This window comes from Amblyomma maculatum, chromosome 1, assembly GCF_055883805.1.
Source record: "Amblyomma maculatum isolate TAMU_Amacu chromosome 1, ASM5588380v1, whole genome shotgun sequence".
Lineage (NCBI taxonomy): Eukaryota > Metazoa > Arthropoda > Arachnida > Ixodida > Ixodidae > Amblyomma > Amblyomma maculatum.
Window position 1 is genome coordinate 182,837,169 of NC_139344.1, and position 17,310 is coordinate 182,854,478.

Sequence of the window (17,310 nt, forward strand, 5' to 3'; positions counted from 1 at the left end):
AGACGTACTAGCAAATTAGTTCTCAGCGCGCTACGACACGCTAACAAGTAGACAAACGTAAAACAGACAGGACGACGAACAGAGCGCTGTCTATTCGTCGGTCTGCATCACCGTGGTCTGCATGCGCCAGCAACATATGCCATTTACGGCTACTTTACTTGGAAGCTGTAGCTCAGAAATAATAGGTGCACTTGTGGATGTTCTGGCGCATCTCATATCATGAACTAAATATTTTTCATCACTGCTTTTGCTGGACAAGTCCACACGACCAAAGGAAACACTTCATTACAAGGCAAAGAAATCATTTGCACAAAATGTCCACAATTAAGAGCATAAATGACGTTTATTTTATTAATACAATATACAAATGCAGACGTCAGAGCGACCGAACAACGAATTAATGGCTCTGCTTCGAATTCACTCTAACTTGAAATGTTTCGGGCGCTAATTTTTAAAAGCCTTGCCCTTTATTCAAAGAGTAGAAAAAAATTAATCTATAGTTAGCACCACAAACTGGATATATTTTGCAGTAACCTCTTGATGAAGATTGTGCATCCCACTTGGTGGAGTTTGTTAGACTGCTGAGAAACTGGGCAAAATCATGCACACTGAAAGCATAAAACGTTTTCTTTTTTTTTTACAAAAAATGTGAATGCGTCCCCTACTGCTTTAATAACGCCAGCCAGCATATAGTTCTATGGTGCAGCCAGGAACAAAAGTTTGCGGGACGGGGACTTGTGGGAAAAATTTATTTCTTCGTTGCCTCGCTAGTTTGTCTTCTGGTATCTTTTCCCCCTCTGAATGGGGCGTGCATGTCCCCTCGTGATTCCACACATTCCGTTCTCCATAATTGTCCGACCACATACAAAAAAAAAAAAAAATCTCCACGAGCCAGCATCTCTTAAACTTTTGTTTTGGCTGTAAAATAAGCCTCCACTATCAAATTGTTGCGTGCACAGGGACCTTAATTGCATTCAGCTGCTGCTCAGGTGACTTTGAGGCCAGAATTGTGAAATTGTGCTGCTAAACTTCTGTGTCACACATCCTGCCATGTAAACGATAAGCTGGCTATCACTTGTTTCACCCACATTATTGTGGCCTGAACGGAGGCACAACTTAAGAGAGCCAGCATCACAATGCTCCCAGCATGTCCTCAAATATAAACATGTCCAGCGTATTAAAATATTATTTTCAGCTGTTGATAGCAAAGGCATAGCGTAACAATTAAGTTGGGCTTGAATATTCTTCTGTTTCTGTGGACGGGCAAGGTTATAGAAACTAGGGCAGATGACAGTTACGAGAAACTGCGCAGGTCTTGGGTGAAGATTTGTCCCGAGTATTCTCTACCGAAAAGGTTGTCCTGACTTAGCATATGCCATGCGTTCGCAAACGAAACACAATTAGTCGTCAGCTCCTTGTCAGCAGGTTATTTCGCAACCCCAGTTCGCGTTAAGCTGCATCTTTAGGTGGTATGAAAAGGGGTTTCGGCTTTGCGCACTCTTTACCCTCTACTGCGCCCGGGTACTGTTGTGAAAGCGTGGTCAATGGGAACGCCGCTCCCGGGAGATGCAGCAGACAGCGTAGCCAGGCTAAAGAACGCCGGTTTATTTTCGGATCAAGGGGTATTATATAGCCAGAGGGGTGAGGGAAAGAAGGAAAGAAAGAATGAAAAGATTGGTGCCGTTGCCGCTTCATAGATGGCGATTTATCGCCTCTGCTATCAGCAGCATCCCTTCCTCCTAATACTCATAGCGATCCACAGGTTTCTTGACCCGGGTTGACCTGCGCAGCGGCGTCTCTTGGGGAGCAGGGTCTGCGGGCTCTGACGTGGATGCGTTGTTCTGAATAGCCAGCGGATGGTCCACTGGTTCTGCTGCTGGACTGTCTGTACCCGTGAGTGTGGATCCCTCGACGTTGCGCTTGCGGATTTGATCAGCATGACGACTGACCACCACATTATCCTCCGTCTTGACGGTGACTAGTCGAGCGCCTGTTGTTGACTTCACCTTTCCGGGTGTCAACTTGTCACCAACACCGTAGTTACTGACTAGTACAGGGTCCCCCGGAGCGAAACTCCAGCTGGCGTCGTCCGAAGCTGGCGTAGCTGCTCTGCTCTGGACAGGTTTGTTCCTGAGAGGAAAACACATGTCAAGTCTGGTGCGTAGTCGATAACCTAACAGTACTTCTGAAGGTGATAGGCTCGACTGCCTTGGGGCATTCCGGTATCGACACAAAACTCGTGCGAGTGCGGTTGAGAGATCCACGCCAGGCATCTTCTTTAACCCATCCTTAACCGTTCTGACCGCGCGTTCTGCCAGCCCATTGCTTTGTGGGTGGTAGGGCGGTGTTCGAATGTGCGCAATGCCGTTTCTGTTCATGAATTCGGCGAAATCCAACCCGGTAAAGGGCGTGCCGTTATCAGTTACTACAGTGCGCGGTAGTCCGAACTGGCCGAAGAGCGTACGCAGAGCGTTTACCGTGCTGCTTGACGTTGCACGCGAGTGTGGAATGGCCTCGATCCATTGGCTGTGGGAATCAACCACGATCAGCAACATTTTGTCCCTGATAGGTCCAGCGAAATCGAGGTGCAATCGGGACCATTTTTCTTCTGTAGCTGGCCAGTTTACTGGCTCACGGGCTGGAGGCATTGGTAAAGCCTAGACACAGTTTCTGCATTCATCGGCTATTCGGCTAATGTCCCGGTCGATCTCCGGCCATCAAAATTTGGACCGTGCTACCTGCATGGTGCAGACGCCCTGATGTGCTTCGTGCAATATCATCAGCAGTCTACCGCGCGCCTGCTTGGGGACTACTACACGATGTCCCCACAGTAGGAGGCCATCCTGAGCAGATAATTCATGTCGCTTTTTGTAGTAATGCAACACCTCAGTGTTACCGGAGCAACATGCTTTGGGCCAACCCTCATGGACGTACCTGCGGACAAGTGCTAGTACCACGTCCGTTTCTGTGAGTGACCGCAGTTCCTCTATAGTGATGGCCGACTGGTCCCACTGGTAGATGGCGAGGACAAACTCTGCGTCTCCTTCCGGTGCGGTCTCCGTTTCCTGCAAAGTTTGAGGTAAACGGCTTAGGGTGTCCGCGTTAACCATCATTTTACCGGATTTGCAAAGCAGCTTGTATTTGTACGCTCCCAGCAGAAGAGCCCATCTTTGTATTCTCGCGGCGGCCATGATGGGGGTCTGACGATCCATTCGTAGAAGGCCGAGCAGTGGCCGATGATCCGTCACCAGGGTGAACTCCCAGCCAAGGAGGTAGTCTCGGAAACGTGAAACACCAAAAACGAGAGCCAACGCTTCACGTTCGATCTGAGAATACTTCTTTTCGGCCGAAGTTAAGGTCCGGGACCGAAATCCGATGGGCCTCATTTCCCCATTAATGCGGTGGAAAAGTGCCGCTCCCACACCGTGAGGCGAGGCATCGCATTCCAAAAGTAGTTCGAGCTTAGGATTGAAATATGTCAACACAGGGGCTGCGCAAAGAGCCTTTTTCGACAGTTCGAATGCTGCTTGTTCTTTATCGCTCCACATCCACCTGGCTCCTTTCGTCAGTAGCTATACAAAGGCGCAAGTAAGGTGGACAGGTTAGGGAGAAACTTATGGTAGAAGGTGATAAACCCAAGAAAAGCACGCAACTCTGTAACATTACGCGGAGAAGGGGCTAGTCTGATAGCATCGATGTTCTTTTCAACCGGGTGCAACCCGTTTTTATCAATGCGGTGACCGAGATATGTTACTGCTTGCTCGGCGAAGCGACATTTGTCAGCGCGCAGCTTAATGCCATTTTCCCTGAAGCGTTGCAGTACTGCTTTCAGGTTTGAGTCATCTTGGCTCTTGTCAGCTATCAGCACATCGTCAAGATAGACCTGCACGCCGGTTAAACCTTGGAGCACGGATTCAATTTTCCGCTGAAAGATTGCTGGCGCAGAAGAGATTCCAAATGGTAGCCGATTGTAGCAGTATAGCCCTTTTTGAGTGTTGATGACGGCCAGCTTCCGCAACTCCTCGTTCAATGCGACCTGGCTATAGGCATCTCGCAGGTCTAGAACACTGAACCATTCTCCTCCCGCTAAATTGGCAAACATGTCGTCAATAACTGGTAGCGGGTATTGCTCAATCTCACACACAGGATTTAGTGTGGCTTTAAAATCTCCGCAAAGGCGCACTGAGCCGTCCTTCTTCAAGACGGGAACAATGGGTGTGGCCCATTCCGAATATGGTACAGGCGATATTATCCCTGCTTCCGTAAGCCTATCCAACTCCTGTGAAACTTTTTCTTTGTACGCAAAAGGAACCTTCCTTGCCTTGAAAAACTTGGGGGTTGCTCCGCTCTTGAGATGAATCCGTGCTGGCGGGCCTTTCAAGAGTCCGGTGCTCTCGCTGGAAAGATCAGCATAGCTGTTCAGCATTTCCCAGGCAGGTTGATGGGCAGCTGGCGGAACCGTGCTGGCCATGTTAGTCTGCGCCTTTACGTGCAGGAGAGTCGTTCCGGTGTCCTCCAGTTTCTGCAATAAATCCGGGCCACAAGGACTGGGGCCTTTGCAGTTTAACACCACCAGATTGCATTCCACTGTAGTTGCTTGATAACGCACGTCCATGATCATGACGCAAGCACTGGTAGCTTTCAGAGATAGCACGATAACTTTATCGGAGATTTCGCGAGCGGAGGCCATTCATTGCGATGTTTGTCATAAATAGCTTTTGAAATGACGCAGACTGGGGACCCTGTATCAATGTCCATTTTTAGGTCAACGCCGTTCCATGTGAATGTTTGCTGAATGGGCGGTAGCAGCGTCTGCGCCGCCGTACGGAGCGCTGCAGCGCCCCTTGCGGCGCCGGGAAATTTCATCGCGGATCGTGCCTCCCTCTCACAAGGCGCGGATACGTCGCCCGTCACTCTGCCCTCTTCTAGCCCAACTTTGGGCTTGCGCCCAACTTTAGTCATTTACAGCAATGGCAGAACATACTTTGCGTAATGAAACGTCATATTGGCGTCATCATTAAATGTTTATGCATGCCGTATTTCCCGCCACGCAACGTCAGGCAATCAGATTTCAGGAGTCGGCTTTTGACAGTGGGCGGTTCATTTCAACCTATTCGTAATACAAGCGTAAGTGCTTCCTTTTCTATCATATATTCCTCTGTTTCCCTCCACAGTTACTTATATATACCCTCCATGCATCATGAATACCGCTGCTAAAATCCGTTTTCACGCTCACGTCATTTTACGTCACCGCAAAAGCCATTCGACACACCAAATTTGGAGCCACAAATTTGAAACACGTGACTGTTCTCAGAACCAATCAGAGAAAAAAAATGGCACCAAATGGCGGCCATGTGTATCAAGAATAGGGCCCCGGGTATCCTGCCGATAGCAGGTGAAAAAACGGTCAGAAGTTGTTCACGGTTTGCCGCTGACTGCACGGTGGCCACTTTGTCTTTCAAATTTAATTCTGCCTCAATATTCTGCCCACACCAGCCCTTGGTTCGAATACAATTTAAAAATGGCGTGTTGAGTCTGCTCAGAACATCAATACGAGCTCAGAATTTTTGTAAGGGAGAACTGGAAACGAATTTTTAGAGCAGATCAAATTGCAGGCCTCTGAAAAAGACAGGGCCTGGAATAACAATATACCGAGAAAATTAAGCCTCCTAAACCATGTCTCAAAAGCTCTCAAAACACCCCAAACGTGTCCCACAAAGATTATTTGAGACGTCCTGGAGGAGTCCCGTGTTTCGTTTGGTATGTTCTTGGGATTTCATTGGACTTCCCTGGGACATCTTAATCTCCTATAATTGGAACCCCTGGGATGTCCCTGGGATGCCTGTTTGTTGTCAGGGGTAGGACCACAATGGATTTTTCAGTTGGGTCGACCTTTGCACCGAGCGAGGGAACTGCCGTAATTCCTCTTAGACTGCCGGAAACCAGTTTCGCTGTTGTTTCAAAAGCGCTAGCGCGGTATGCACACGTCAGTTGCGACAGAGTCAGTGAACAATATATATAGCGCCCAGGCCAAGAGTGCCAAAAGGTTGCAAGATGCAAAAAATTGTTAGAATAAAAGCTATATCTCCGAACGACTATGGAAAACTTGAAATCAAGAGATAAATTCTTAGTGTTATAGCATTGCCGAGGAAGACCGCAAGATGCGATGTTTTTAACGCTATGCTTGGTCTAATTGCATGGTAATTACTGTACGTTCGCATTAAATTTTTATCACACGATCGTGCATTTACAGATGTGCGACTCGTTCAAAATCAGTTGTCTGTTTAACGCGCTGGTGTGCATAAATTTTCTAAAATGTTTCAATTACAAACTCTGAGGTGTACGTAATTGATTACTGATAGTAACTGAATAGTACCATTTTCGGTTATTCAATTTTTTTTCGTAACTGTTTACCAATAGCCTGGCTTAGGTGTAACACGGTTTCCATTGGATCTCTCATTTGTGCCAGTTAAACTACTCAAGCTATACCATTCATTTTCATATGGTCCGCAGCATTTGTTGCATATTCGCGCTGGAATCAGCAAGCAGAACGAAGAACTTGGCTTTTGCCAAATCGGCCATTTTCTCTAAAGTTTTTTAGAACTTTTAGATCAGATCGCACTAGCGACCGGGGTGGCGGCTTGCTAACATTAATTTCGTCAAAAACAATTCATCGGGCGAAGGTGTCGCACAAAATTCTACGGCAAGACTGCGAACTGCTTGCAGTTGATATCGCAATTCCACAGTCTGCTCATCTCACTATTGCAAATGTCTACTTCCCAACAGGTGGCCGCACAACAGATCGTTTAAGTGATCTGTTGAGTGCAACCAACGGACTGATTATTGCTGGCGATTTTAATTCACACCATGTTATTTGGGGTTACTGTTCAGATATATGTGGGCAGCGACTTTGGAACTTGATGTCTGTAAACGATGCGCATTGCTGTAATAGCCCAGGCATAACCTACATGCGAGCAGCTTCTAGGTCAGTAATTGATTTAACGTTAGCAGCAAATGAATTAAGGGTCTCATCATGGGCTACGGTGGATTGTGGTACATCTAGCGACCACTTTCCAGTTACGTTTAATATAGAGTCTACTCCCTTTAGATTCTGCTCCGCCGACGACAGGTGTGCGGATTTCCGCTGTGTTACAACCTGGCGCAACATCCACGTCCACGCAATCATCAACGCCTACATGCCCCCAGTCTGCTTCGTCTTCGGATGGAACGACTTCGGCTTGTCCCATGGATTGCACCGCCGCCTCGGTGCCTGTAACCCTCCCTCAAGGAACTGTGCCCGTCGCACCGATTCAGTCTTCCCTTCCAAGGCCAACTACAGCGTGTCAGCCCCTGACACCACCACAGATGCCGCCAGTGAGTCGAGCCTCGCTTCCACTTGCTGCTAACTCGTTCCGCGTCACCATCAAGCCTACATTGCGCTTTGATATAACGACTATCCCTCCCCGGTGTGTCCAAGCCACAATTGACCAAGTTCTAGGTTCTACTAACTACTGTGGATTTGTCGTCCATCGCCCATCGAACACCATTACGGTGAACTTGCCATCCTTGGTGGACGCCCAGAAAATGTGTGCAGTTACTCAAATTCCCCTGGACGCGAATGAGCATGTCCCAGTGCAAATATATTTTGCCTCTGGCCCTGACACCCTCCGCTGCGTCGTTTACCATGTTGACAGCAGAAGTCCTTCTGAGGAGTTGCGAGCAAACATTCGCTGTTCAACTCACTCAGTGTTGCAAGCACGGCCTCTGGGGCGCAGGGGTTCATATCTACTCACTCTACAAGGCCCGCTGACTTTGCCTGAGTACCTAACCTATTATGGTGCGATTATCAAACCACAGCCCTTCCGACCTCGTCGTATATTTTGTTACCACTGCCATAAAGAAGGGCACATGCAAAATACCTGCCCTAATCCGGCAGCTGTGGCCGACATGAATGAACCAATAGCGCTTTGTGCCCTATGCAAATCGGCGGACCATGACATGCGCTCCCCCGCTTGTCCAAAGAAGAAGAGAACGAGGCCGTCGCGCAAGCCGCCTGGAAAAGAAGATATTCCTACAAGTAATCGCTTCGCTGCTCTTACATGTGAAGAAACCGACTTCCCTGCACTTCCTTTACTTGACCCACCTGCTCATCATACGTCTTCTCAGCATGGTTCATACGCACAAGCGACCCACCCTCGTGGATCAAATGGTACACCAAAACGGCCAGTGCACCAATCACATGTGGATGCCGCAGATGAAGACGCTGTTTTAGACAATGCCATTGCAGAGGCTCGCCAACGTCTAGACGAACTCACCCAGCTCCGAGAACAGCGTCGCTCTCACCCCTCTCGAAGAACTATAATACCTCGTGATAAGATTTCAAATGAATCATCTCGAATAAGCAACAAACCACAATCACGTGCAGACAACACGTTAACCCCGAATACCCCGACAGTGGATAAAATATTAGCCCTTATGGAGCAGGTGACCTCCCTCATCGTAGAAGCTCTTCGGCCTCGCAATGGATAATGCACTGTCTCTGGTGGTGCAGTGGAATTGTCGAGGCTTTGCGAATAAGGCCTCTGAAGTGAACATCCGTCTTCGCGACAAAAAGCTAAAGGCGTGGGCCTTCTTACTTCAAGAGCATAACTCACTTCCTCGCCTTTCAGGATTCTGCGCTTACCATTCACCTTCCATTCCTGATCGCCGTTGCATCACCTCTTCCCACAGCCCAGGTAAATCTGCAATTTATATTCACACTTCAGTTCCCCACACACCGATCGACCTTTCACGCTGGTGTAACACACGCCAAGAGGTGGTAGCACTCCTAGTTAAGCCTGTACGCACGCCACTTATACTAGTTTCCTTTTATGGCCGTCCTGGTTCCGCATCTCCTAATCTTGGATGGGTTCGTTTTCTGCGTTCTACCTACTCGGGTATCTCTATTCTAGTCGGTGGAGACTTCAATGGCGCACACACCTCGTGGGGTTACCCATCGGATTCTCCCAGGGGTGCACACATCCAGGGAAGCTTTTCAGATAATTCTTTTCACCTTTTAAACCACCCGCATACATCTACCCGTCCACGAGGTGGGCCTTATTCACCTGATTTGACTTGGTGGTTAGGCCCTGGTAGCCCTCGTTGGGCTGTTGAACCAGATACCTGGGGTAGTGATCACAGTCCTATCTTTATCTCTCTCACTCCTTCGCGGATACGTAAAATACGCCGTAGCGTACGAATAACATCTTGGGACTCTGTACGCGCAGACAATCGCTTATCTAATTTCACCCCATCATCAGCATTGTCTACTCTCTCTGCTGTTCTTGCGTCCCACACGATTACCACCACTGTAAATGAAGACGAGCCAAACCCGGACATCCACCTCCTGAATCTTTGGGCTCTGCGTCGCCAGGCAGATCATTATGCTGCTCGTAACCCCGATGACCCATCGGCTATCCCCGCTCTTCACCGGGCTACCGCGCGTGCGAGGCGGTATGAAAAGCGTCTAGGAAGGCAACGTTGGGCTTCATGGTGTGAGCGCCTGTCCTCCAAGCAGAGTAATCGACAACTTTGGAGAGTGTTTCACGCCATGGAGCGCTCTTCTCAAGTTTCTGATTACACAGAGAGCATTCGCCTTGCTATGAATGTAGATGAGGACACATTTGCAAAACAGGCGGCCAGGCAGTTTTTTCCCCACTATGATTCCACCTCAACTTCTCCACCTTGCTTACCGGTTACAGAACCCCCCGATGAGATTACTTCTGACCTAACCATGGCAGAGCTGCTGGCCTCCATTGAACGCCTCAAATCTAACTCTGCTCCCGGCCACGACGGCATACCTAACTCCTTATTCCGCAACTTGGAAGGGACTGCTTTGCAGGCCCTGCTTGATGCATTCAATGACGTGTGGCATTCTGGTGTCATGCCGGACGAGTGGAAGCATTCTATTGTTGTTCCAATACCGAAGTCAGGTCATCCTCCAGTATCTCTCTCGGCCCTTCGTCCAATTTCCCTGACGCCAACAATCTGCAAGCTTTACGAAAACATTCTCGCCACTCGCTTATCGTGGTGGTTGGAATCCCATGATTGTTATCCAGAATCCCAAATTGGCTTCCGCCCGCAAATAGGAACGGAGGACGGTCTTGCTACTTTGGTTGCTGACGTGCTTCACCACTCTCCGCACAGTCATCTTGTTAGAACTGTGATCGCTACAGATATAACAAAGGCATATGATAACATCCTTCACTCAGCCATTCTTGCCTCCCTACAAACTCTTGGTCTTCCTCACAGGTTTCTCCTCGCCATTCACGCCTTTCTAACAAATAGAACATTCAGTGTGCGTGTCCATGGAAAGCCCTTTGGTCACTTCCCCTCAAACAGAGGAGTGCCCCAGGGCTCCGTTCTCGCCCCTACTTTATTTAATGTGGCCTTCATTCCACTTATTCGAGCCCTAGAGGCCATCCCTTCTATACGGGTGCTTGCGTATGCCGATGATATAACCTTATGGTGCTGTCACCCAGATACGTCTGTCCATCAGGCGGCCCTCCAGCATGCGCTGGATGTATTGACATTTCGCCTCCCTCCTTTGGGCCTAACTCTTTCGCATACAAAATCCTGTTTCATTCGAATTGGAAATAAAGCTGGCTTACGGAAAGCTCCCAATATAAATTTTATGATAGATAATACCCCAATTCCTCAGGTACAAACCGTTCGCATTCTTGGTCTTCTTCTACATTCCTCTGGGACTGGCACACCGTGGCTGACAGCCATCCGTAAGACCGCTCACGCTACTTTAGGTCTCATTCGTCGCATAGCTATGCGCTCTGGCGGCGCGCGTGCTCACACGGCCCGCCAGCTTGTTCGCTCTGTCCTCCAGCCACGTATAATATACCAGGCACAGTTTCAACGTCTCACCCGCAGACAGTGGGACTCCCTTGAGGCCATCAATCGTGAGGCTATGCGTGCAATAACGTACCTCCCCCGCCTAACACCCATACCAGTACTTCAGGAGTATGCCCAGCTAAATACGCTCACTGAACTCGTTGATCAGCGGATGGCAAACAGAGCTCGCAAACAGTCTTTACAACTACATCATTTAAAGACACTACCTCCATGGTCGTACTGCCAGCTCACGGACAATCGCCCCACTGCTTCCCCGTCGTTATCATCCGCACATCTGCCTGAAGGGTGCATATTATATACCGATGCATCACATACTGCAGAGCGAGGAGTTACTGCCGTGTATAGTCCCTCTCATCCGCATCTCAACACTCACGTGACATATACCGCAGATACGTGCACCCCTCTGGCACTGGAACTCCAAGCAATTTACAATGCTATACATTCCCTCCCACCAGTTCCTACATTCAATGCAGTTCATCTTTACACAGACTCTCTCACTGCCCTTAAACAGCTTAAGGCCGTTCGACGCACATTCCAAATAACACAGTCCATACATTTGCTATGTTCAAAGTATCCATGTCCTATTCGCATACACTGGATTCGCGGCCATGCTCGCGATCCACATAACATACAAGCAGATGCTATGACGCATATAAACACATCAGACGATCCACCACCTTCCCCTCTTCCCCCAGATCCGTTCCTGTCCCACGTTTCCGATTCGCAAGTTCTGCGCCACCGAACACGCGCTCTCATTCCTCCGTGTTCGCACCCTCTCCCCCGTAGTCTTACTCGGCAGGAGGAGGTGACAGTGCGCCGGATCCGGGCAGGGGCGGCTCTGACCCCATCTGTTCGACATCGATGGCGGGAAAAAGACCTACCAGTGACTGACAGGTGCCCTCACTGTGACACTCCACCTGACGTCTGCGATGTGCGTCACTTGTTGTGGACGTGTCCATCAACAACGCACATCAGGCGACGGATAATCATGAAGGTGGGCCTGCGGTGGAATCGCGATAGTGATTATGACAAATGGACAATCGCTATACTGCCAACCTTCTCGAATTCATAAGCACAACTGGACTGCACTCCTTCTTTTAACTTTCTATCTCCTGTATCCCATTCCCCCTTTCTCAACTTATGCCTTGTGGCAAACTCTTCGAAAAAAAAAAAAAACTATTTGTGAACGAAACTTTGTGAACCAAAAGCTCTTTAAAAAGTTTGTGAATTCCTATTTTTCCTCCATAGCATCATCTCAACATTCTGAACGTGCTCAACAAGCACTCTCTTCTCTGCTAGAGGCCACTGAGCGTTCAGTGTTCACTGTGAAATCGTCTGTCCCTAACATCATGCCGATGGTGGAACGAAGAATGTGAGAAAGCATTCCGTCGTAGAAAAGCTGCGTGGAAGAGCCTTTCCCATAACCAGTGTCCCAAAAATTGGATAATTATAAAGTTTATGAGTGTAGTGTTTGTATCACGATAAGCAAACGGCCAACTCACGGCCACGTGCCGGTATTTGGGCACCGCCCCCTTGCCTGTCTGTATCTCGATATAAGCCCATGCGTGTTGGTTTGCAGGGGCAGTCGTCGACCAGCGGGACGCGCGGTCTGACGGCCGGATGAAAATAAACCCGAGTTCTTGTTGCACCTCGGCTACAGTGTCGTTTCCCCTCGCAAGACACGACAATGCGGCTTCATTTAAAAAAAAAACTATTCGTATAGCAAAGGATGAGTATAATGCTAATATGAATATTTATCTCTCTAATCCAATTAATCGGAAGGCATTGTATCAGTTCATGGAACGCAACCAAAGTTCTTCTCCACCACATGTAACCAAGTCAGAGATGTTATCACCCAATGAAGCAAAAGAGAAACTTGAACAAATTGCGAACGGTCTTGCTATTCGCTTTCAAACGCAAACGGTGGCTCCGTTACTTCGACCTACGCCACGTGCTGATTTCGTTGCAGTTGAGCCACCGGAATTGCATTGTATAGCGGCCGCTCTGAAACCTGCAGCTCCTGGGTGTGACGGTATTACAGTGGCTATGCTGAAAGCTTTAGTGCAAGACCACAGCTCGGAAATGTTAAATATTGTCAATTGCTCTCTTGAAACTGCTTGGTTACCGGAAGACTGGAAAGTTGCAAAAATTATGCTAATTCTCAAAGATCCGAAAAAAGGCTTTGATTTGGATAATATTCGAACGATTTCTTTAACTTCAAATCTAATGAAACTTATTGAACGCATAGTTCACCTGCGAATCACAAATCATGTGATGACCCTGAATGCATTTAGTGATGCACAAATTGGGTTTCGTCAAGGGTGCTCGATTTGGACGGCTCATACAGATTTGGAGAGTAGAATTAGGTTAGCAATAATGAAGAAAGAGGTGTCGGCATTGGTCACTTTTGATATCGCCAAAGCATATGACAGTGTAGAACACTCTATACTGTTGAATAAGATAAACGAAATTAGGTCACCTTTTTACATTTTTGCATGGCTAAAAGGATTCTTAAGCAATAGAAAGTTTCTTTGCACGAGAGGTTCTATAACTTCTGAAACTTATTACCAAATTAGAGGCGTGCCTCAGGATCGGTACTGTCTCCATTGCTATTTAATATATTAATGAGAGATATTCCTGTTCATCCAAATATAAAAGTGTACGTGTATGCGAATGATATTGCCTTTTTCTCTTCTGCACGAGATGTTCATTCCTTATACCAGCTATTGCAAGCCTACTTGAATGCCCTTGCAGTTTGGCTCGGTAAAGTAAAATTAATGCTCAACGTGAAGAAATCCTCAGTACTCGTTTTCCCACCGGCACACCCTCTTTATATCTCCCTTGCGTATTGCGGTTCACAAATCCCACAGGTTGAATCCTTAAAGTACTTGGGATTATACCACTCCCAATTAGACTGGCGGCCTCATATCAAAAGTAATTGCCTGAAAGGTGAGCGAGCCCTTGGTCGCCTGATTCGAATTAGCCATAAGGAATTCGGTATGCGTAGAGATACTCTTTTGTTTCTCTATAAAACTTATTTGAGACCAATTCTGGAGTTCGGCTGTGTTATTTTCTCGGGCAGTCCTAAATACAAACTACGACCTTTGTTGCTACTGGAGAGGCGCGCTTTACGACTGTTTGGGGTTGCCAAAAACATTTTCAAATGCAGTCCTCTATTTAGAGGCCCGTGTACGTGACTTGAACTCTCGATTTGAGCTGCTCACTTTGCGAACCTTTTTACGAGATTTGGAATCTCTGTCTAGAGTGGCTTCTCCCATTTTTATTACGCACCAAGCTCAGTTTCTAGATTATCATTGGCCGCAATATAAACAACCACAATTTGTATTTACTCAGTCCTTGCTGTCCAAAATTGCAGTTTCGCTTATGTCAGTAAGACGTGTTGGCAATGTTCAAGCTACTTCCGCACTGTGCTTTGACCAGCCGTTGCCATCTAATGCAAAACACTTGACTACCACGGTAATAAAGGGACACCTTGAAGATTATCTACTACAGTATCCACGACACGTAGCTATTTTCACAGATGCCTCACAAGGAAATGAAAAAGCAGCAATAGGGATTTACTCCCAAGCACTTGATTGGAGTTTTTCTGTACGGATCCCCGATTACACACCAATATTTACTGCTGAATTGCTTGCAATTGGTTTGGCACTTCAAAAAGTTCCCAGTAATGTTACTCATGTAATCATACTCTCTGACTGCCTATCAGTCTTACCAGCATTAGAAAGCCCGAAAATGTGTCTTTTGAAACAAACCCTGATGTTTTCCCTTCCGATACATTTACAGGAAGTACGTTTTCAGTGGGTTCCGGGACACTGCGGCATCGCTTCTAATACAATGGCGGAATATTTAGCAAAATTCAGCTCTCAATGGGCCTGTTGCCGGTGTTGTACCCAATATTATCTTGCTAAATATATCCCGTTTTGAACGGTTTCAAACGTTAAACTCCTTGAGCCATGAGCCACTCCTTGCGACTACGGATTTTAACCATTTAAATTTCCATTGGAATGTCCGATGTTGTACCTCGAGGCAATGTGAGGTCTCCATGACGCTCATGCGTTGTAGAATTCCTTCCCTCAATCTTTATTTATGTCGCTTGTTACGTTTCTCCACCGACAAGTGTGACAGCTGACGCGGCCACCGCATAGCAACAGGCAGAACCGCGAGCGGATCGGCCATTTCGGCGCCGTTCATCGGCCGCCCAACGCTTCCTCCCGCGGGCAAGTCTCGACGTGATCCTGTCACGCGCCAAATGTGTGTGCGTGCGTGTGTGTGCAAACGCCGGCCAAGCCCGGAGCTCGAGAGAGGGTGCGTCGGCCTCGCCCGTCTGCAGGAGGTGGAGGAGATGTGGTCGCGCCACCTGCGATTGAATCATCGACGTGTCTGAACATGCAATGCTCTCTCCCTTTCCCTGTGAACTGGCATGCCTATAAAAAGCAGCGGCAGACTCCGCTGCGACAGAGACTACTTTGACGCGCCGTTGGCACGACGCTAGACACCAGCTGCGTGATAGTGTCTGTATTCTCTCCGGGTCAGCTTCTCTGTCCGTTTCTTCACGATGTTGTTGTAAAGGTTGTTTCGTAAGAAGACACCTCGTCTTTGCTGGGACCGTTGATGCCGTCCGCCGAGCCACGGAGCCGCCAGGCCAACGATACCGAGGGGCCGCGAGCCGCACGTAACAACTGGCGTCAGCGGTGGCCTGAGCACGCGAGCCGCACGTAATAACTGCTGGCAGCGGTACGATACTCAGCCACGCAGCCTCAAATGTAATAACTGGTAGGCAGCGATGGGACGACGACGACCAAGCCGTAACCGTGGTCGGAGGGACGAGCCAGGTGATACCGTCGTCCAACAACTGGTGATCAGCGAAGGGACGACGACGACCAAGCAGTGACCGTGGTCGGTAAAACGAGCCAGGCCTGACCGAGGTGCAACATCTGGTGGGAAGAACGGAGATGTCCCAGGCGTGACCCGTGAAACAAGCAGCTCAACGGAAAGCCGGGAGCAGTGCAACGAGCCCTGTGTGATGACTGGTTGCCTGCAGCGGAACGACAGCGTTGGATTCTTGGCTGCGAGGTTTGGTGAGTGCGGGAGTTTCTTCTACTGAGCTTTGCCAGGCTTTTGTTAAGTAGAGAGCAGAGCTGGTAATTGTGTTGTCGTTGTTGCTGGGTTAATTGCAGCAAGGTAATAGTGGGCAGTAGAGAAGGCAGCACTCGGAACAGCCATGAATTTGGATTTGAAGTCGTTGCGCAAACCGAAATTGCTGGAGCTTGCGGAGGAGTTGGGTCTGAATGTGTCAGACAAACTCAGAAAACCAGAAGTGTTAAAGGCTATTCTTGCGTTGGAAGCTGAATATGACGAGCTTTCGGAATGCCTTGAGATCATTGACGAACGTCAAGATGAACGTGAAAGTCACGAGAAAGAGGAATGTGAACGTCAGGAGAAAGAGGATCGTGAACGTAGAGAACGTCACGAGAAAGAGATGCGTGAACGCAGGGAACGTCACGAGAAAGAGGACGCCCGCGAAAGGAAACTGATGCAGCTGGAGATTTCAGCCCATAGAATGAGCGTGGAAAAGATTAAAGCTTTCAATGCCATCCAGTGTAACGGTTCAATACCGCGAGACGGTCCGCCACCGTTTCTCATCGCCGAGGATGTGGCCGAGTATTTGGCAGACTTTGAGAGTGTCTGTAGAAGTAAACGCTTCGAGCGAGATAGTTGGGCGCAGAAGTTGGTAGCTCTTCTCTCCGCTGAAGCGTCGGAAGAAATCAAGCGCTTGGTTGGCGACCGCTTGAAAAATTACGATGAACTAAAAGAGTCATTGCTGATACGATATCAGATAACGCCTCATGATCTTCGGAAGAGGTATGAGAGCGAGAAACATTGTGACGAGTCGTACTTTGTTTTGGCCTATCAGTTGAAACCCGCTGTAAGCGAATGGCTAGACAGTGCGGAAGTTCCGGAGCAAATCGAACTTGCACCGGAGTGTGAGACACAGCTTGGGGAAACGGCCGAGCAACGTGACCGCAGCAGCGAGCCGACCGAGCCTCGAACAGAAGAGTATCCTTTTACCTTGGTCGAGCCACTAGCTGAGAAGGTTAGCGCCGGCTCCAACGAAGAGAAATCCGCAGGGACGCTGTCCAGCGAAGTGAACTGCACGCCGACTCAGGTAGCTGTAGAAGATACAGTTCCATCAAATGAGAGGGGGGAACTGGCAATAACTGAACCGCCTCTCGAGTCGAAAGCAGAAGCTTGTGTAGAGCGCGACGGAGCTGGAAACGAGCTAGGAGAGGAGAAAATTTCGGTTTCCGAAATCAGCTGTGTCATAGAGCAGGGCACGCAGAAAAACGAAGTGCCGATCAGAGAAACAGCGCAGCCCGCGAGTTGTGA

General features: G+C 48.5%; 1 protein-coding gene across 1 annotated transcript; it reads right to left on the reverse strand.

The window, feature by feature from the left end:
• Positions 1 to 1,626: 1,626 nt before the first annotated feature.
• Positions 1,627 to 3,287, reverse strand: LOC146205070 (uncharacterized). Its single transcript, XM_084586780.1, has 2 exons — positions 2,935 to 3,287; positions 1,627 to 2,130 (listed from the first exon to the last, which is right to left on the reverse strand). Exons 1-2 carry the CDS (start codon positions 3,210 to 3,212, stop codon positions 1,740 to 1,742), a joined length of 669 nt encoding a protein of 222 aa, XP_084442906.1. The 5' UTR covers positions 3,213 to 3,287; the 3' UTR covers positions 1,627 to 1,739.
• Positions 3,288 to 17,310: the final 14,023 nt, after the last annotated feature.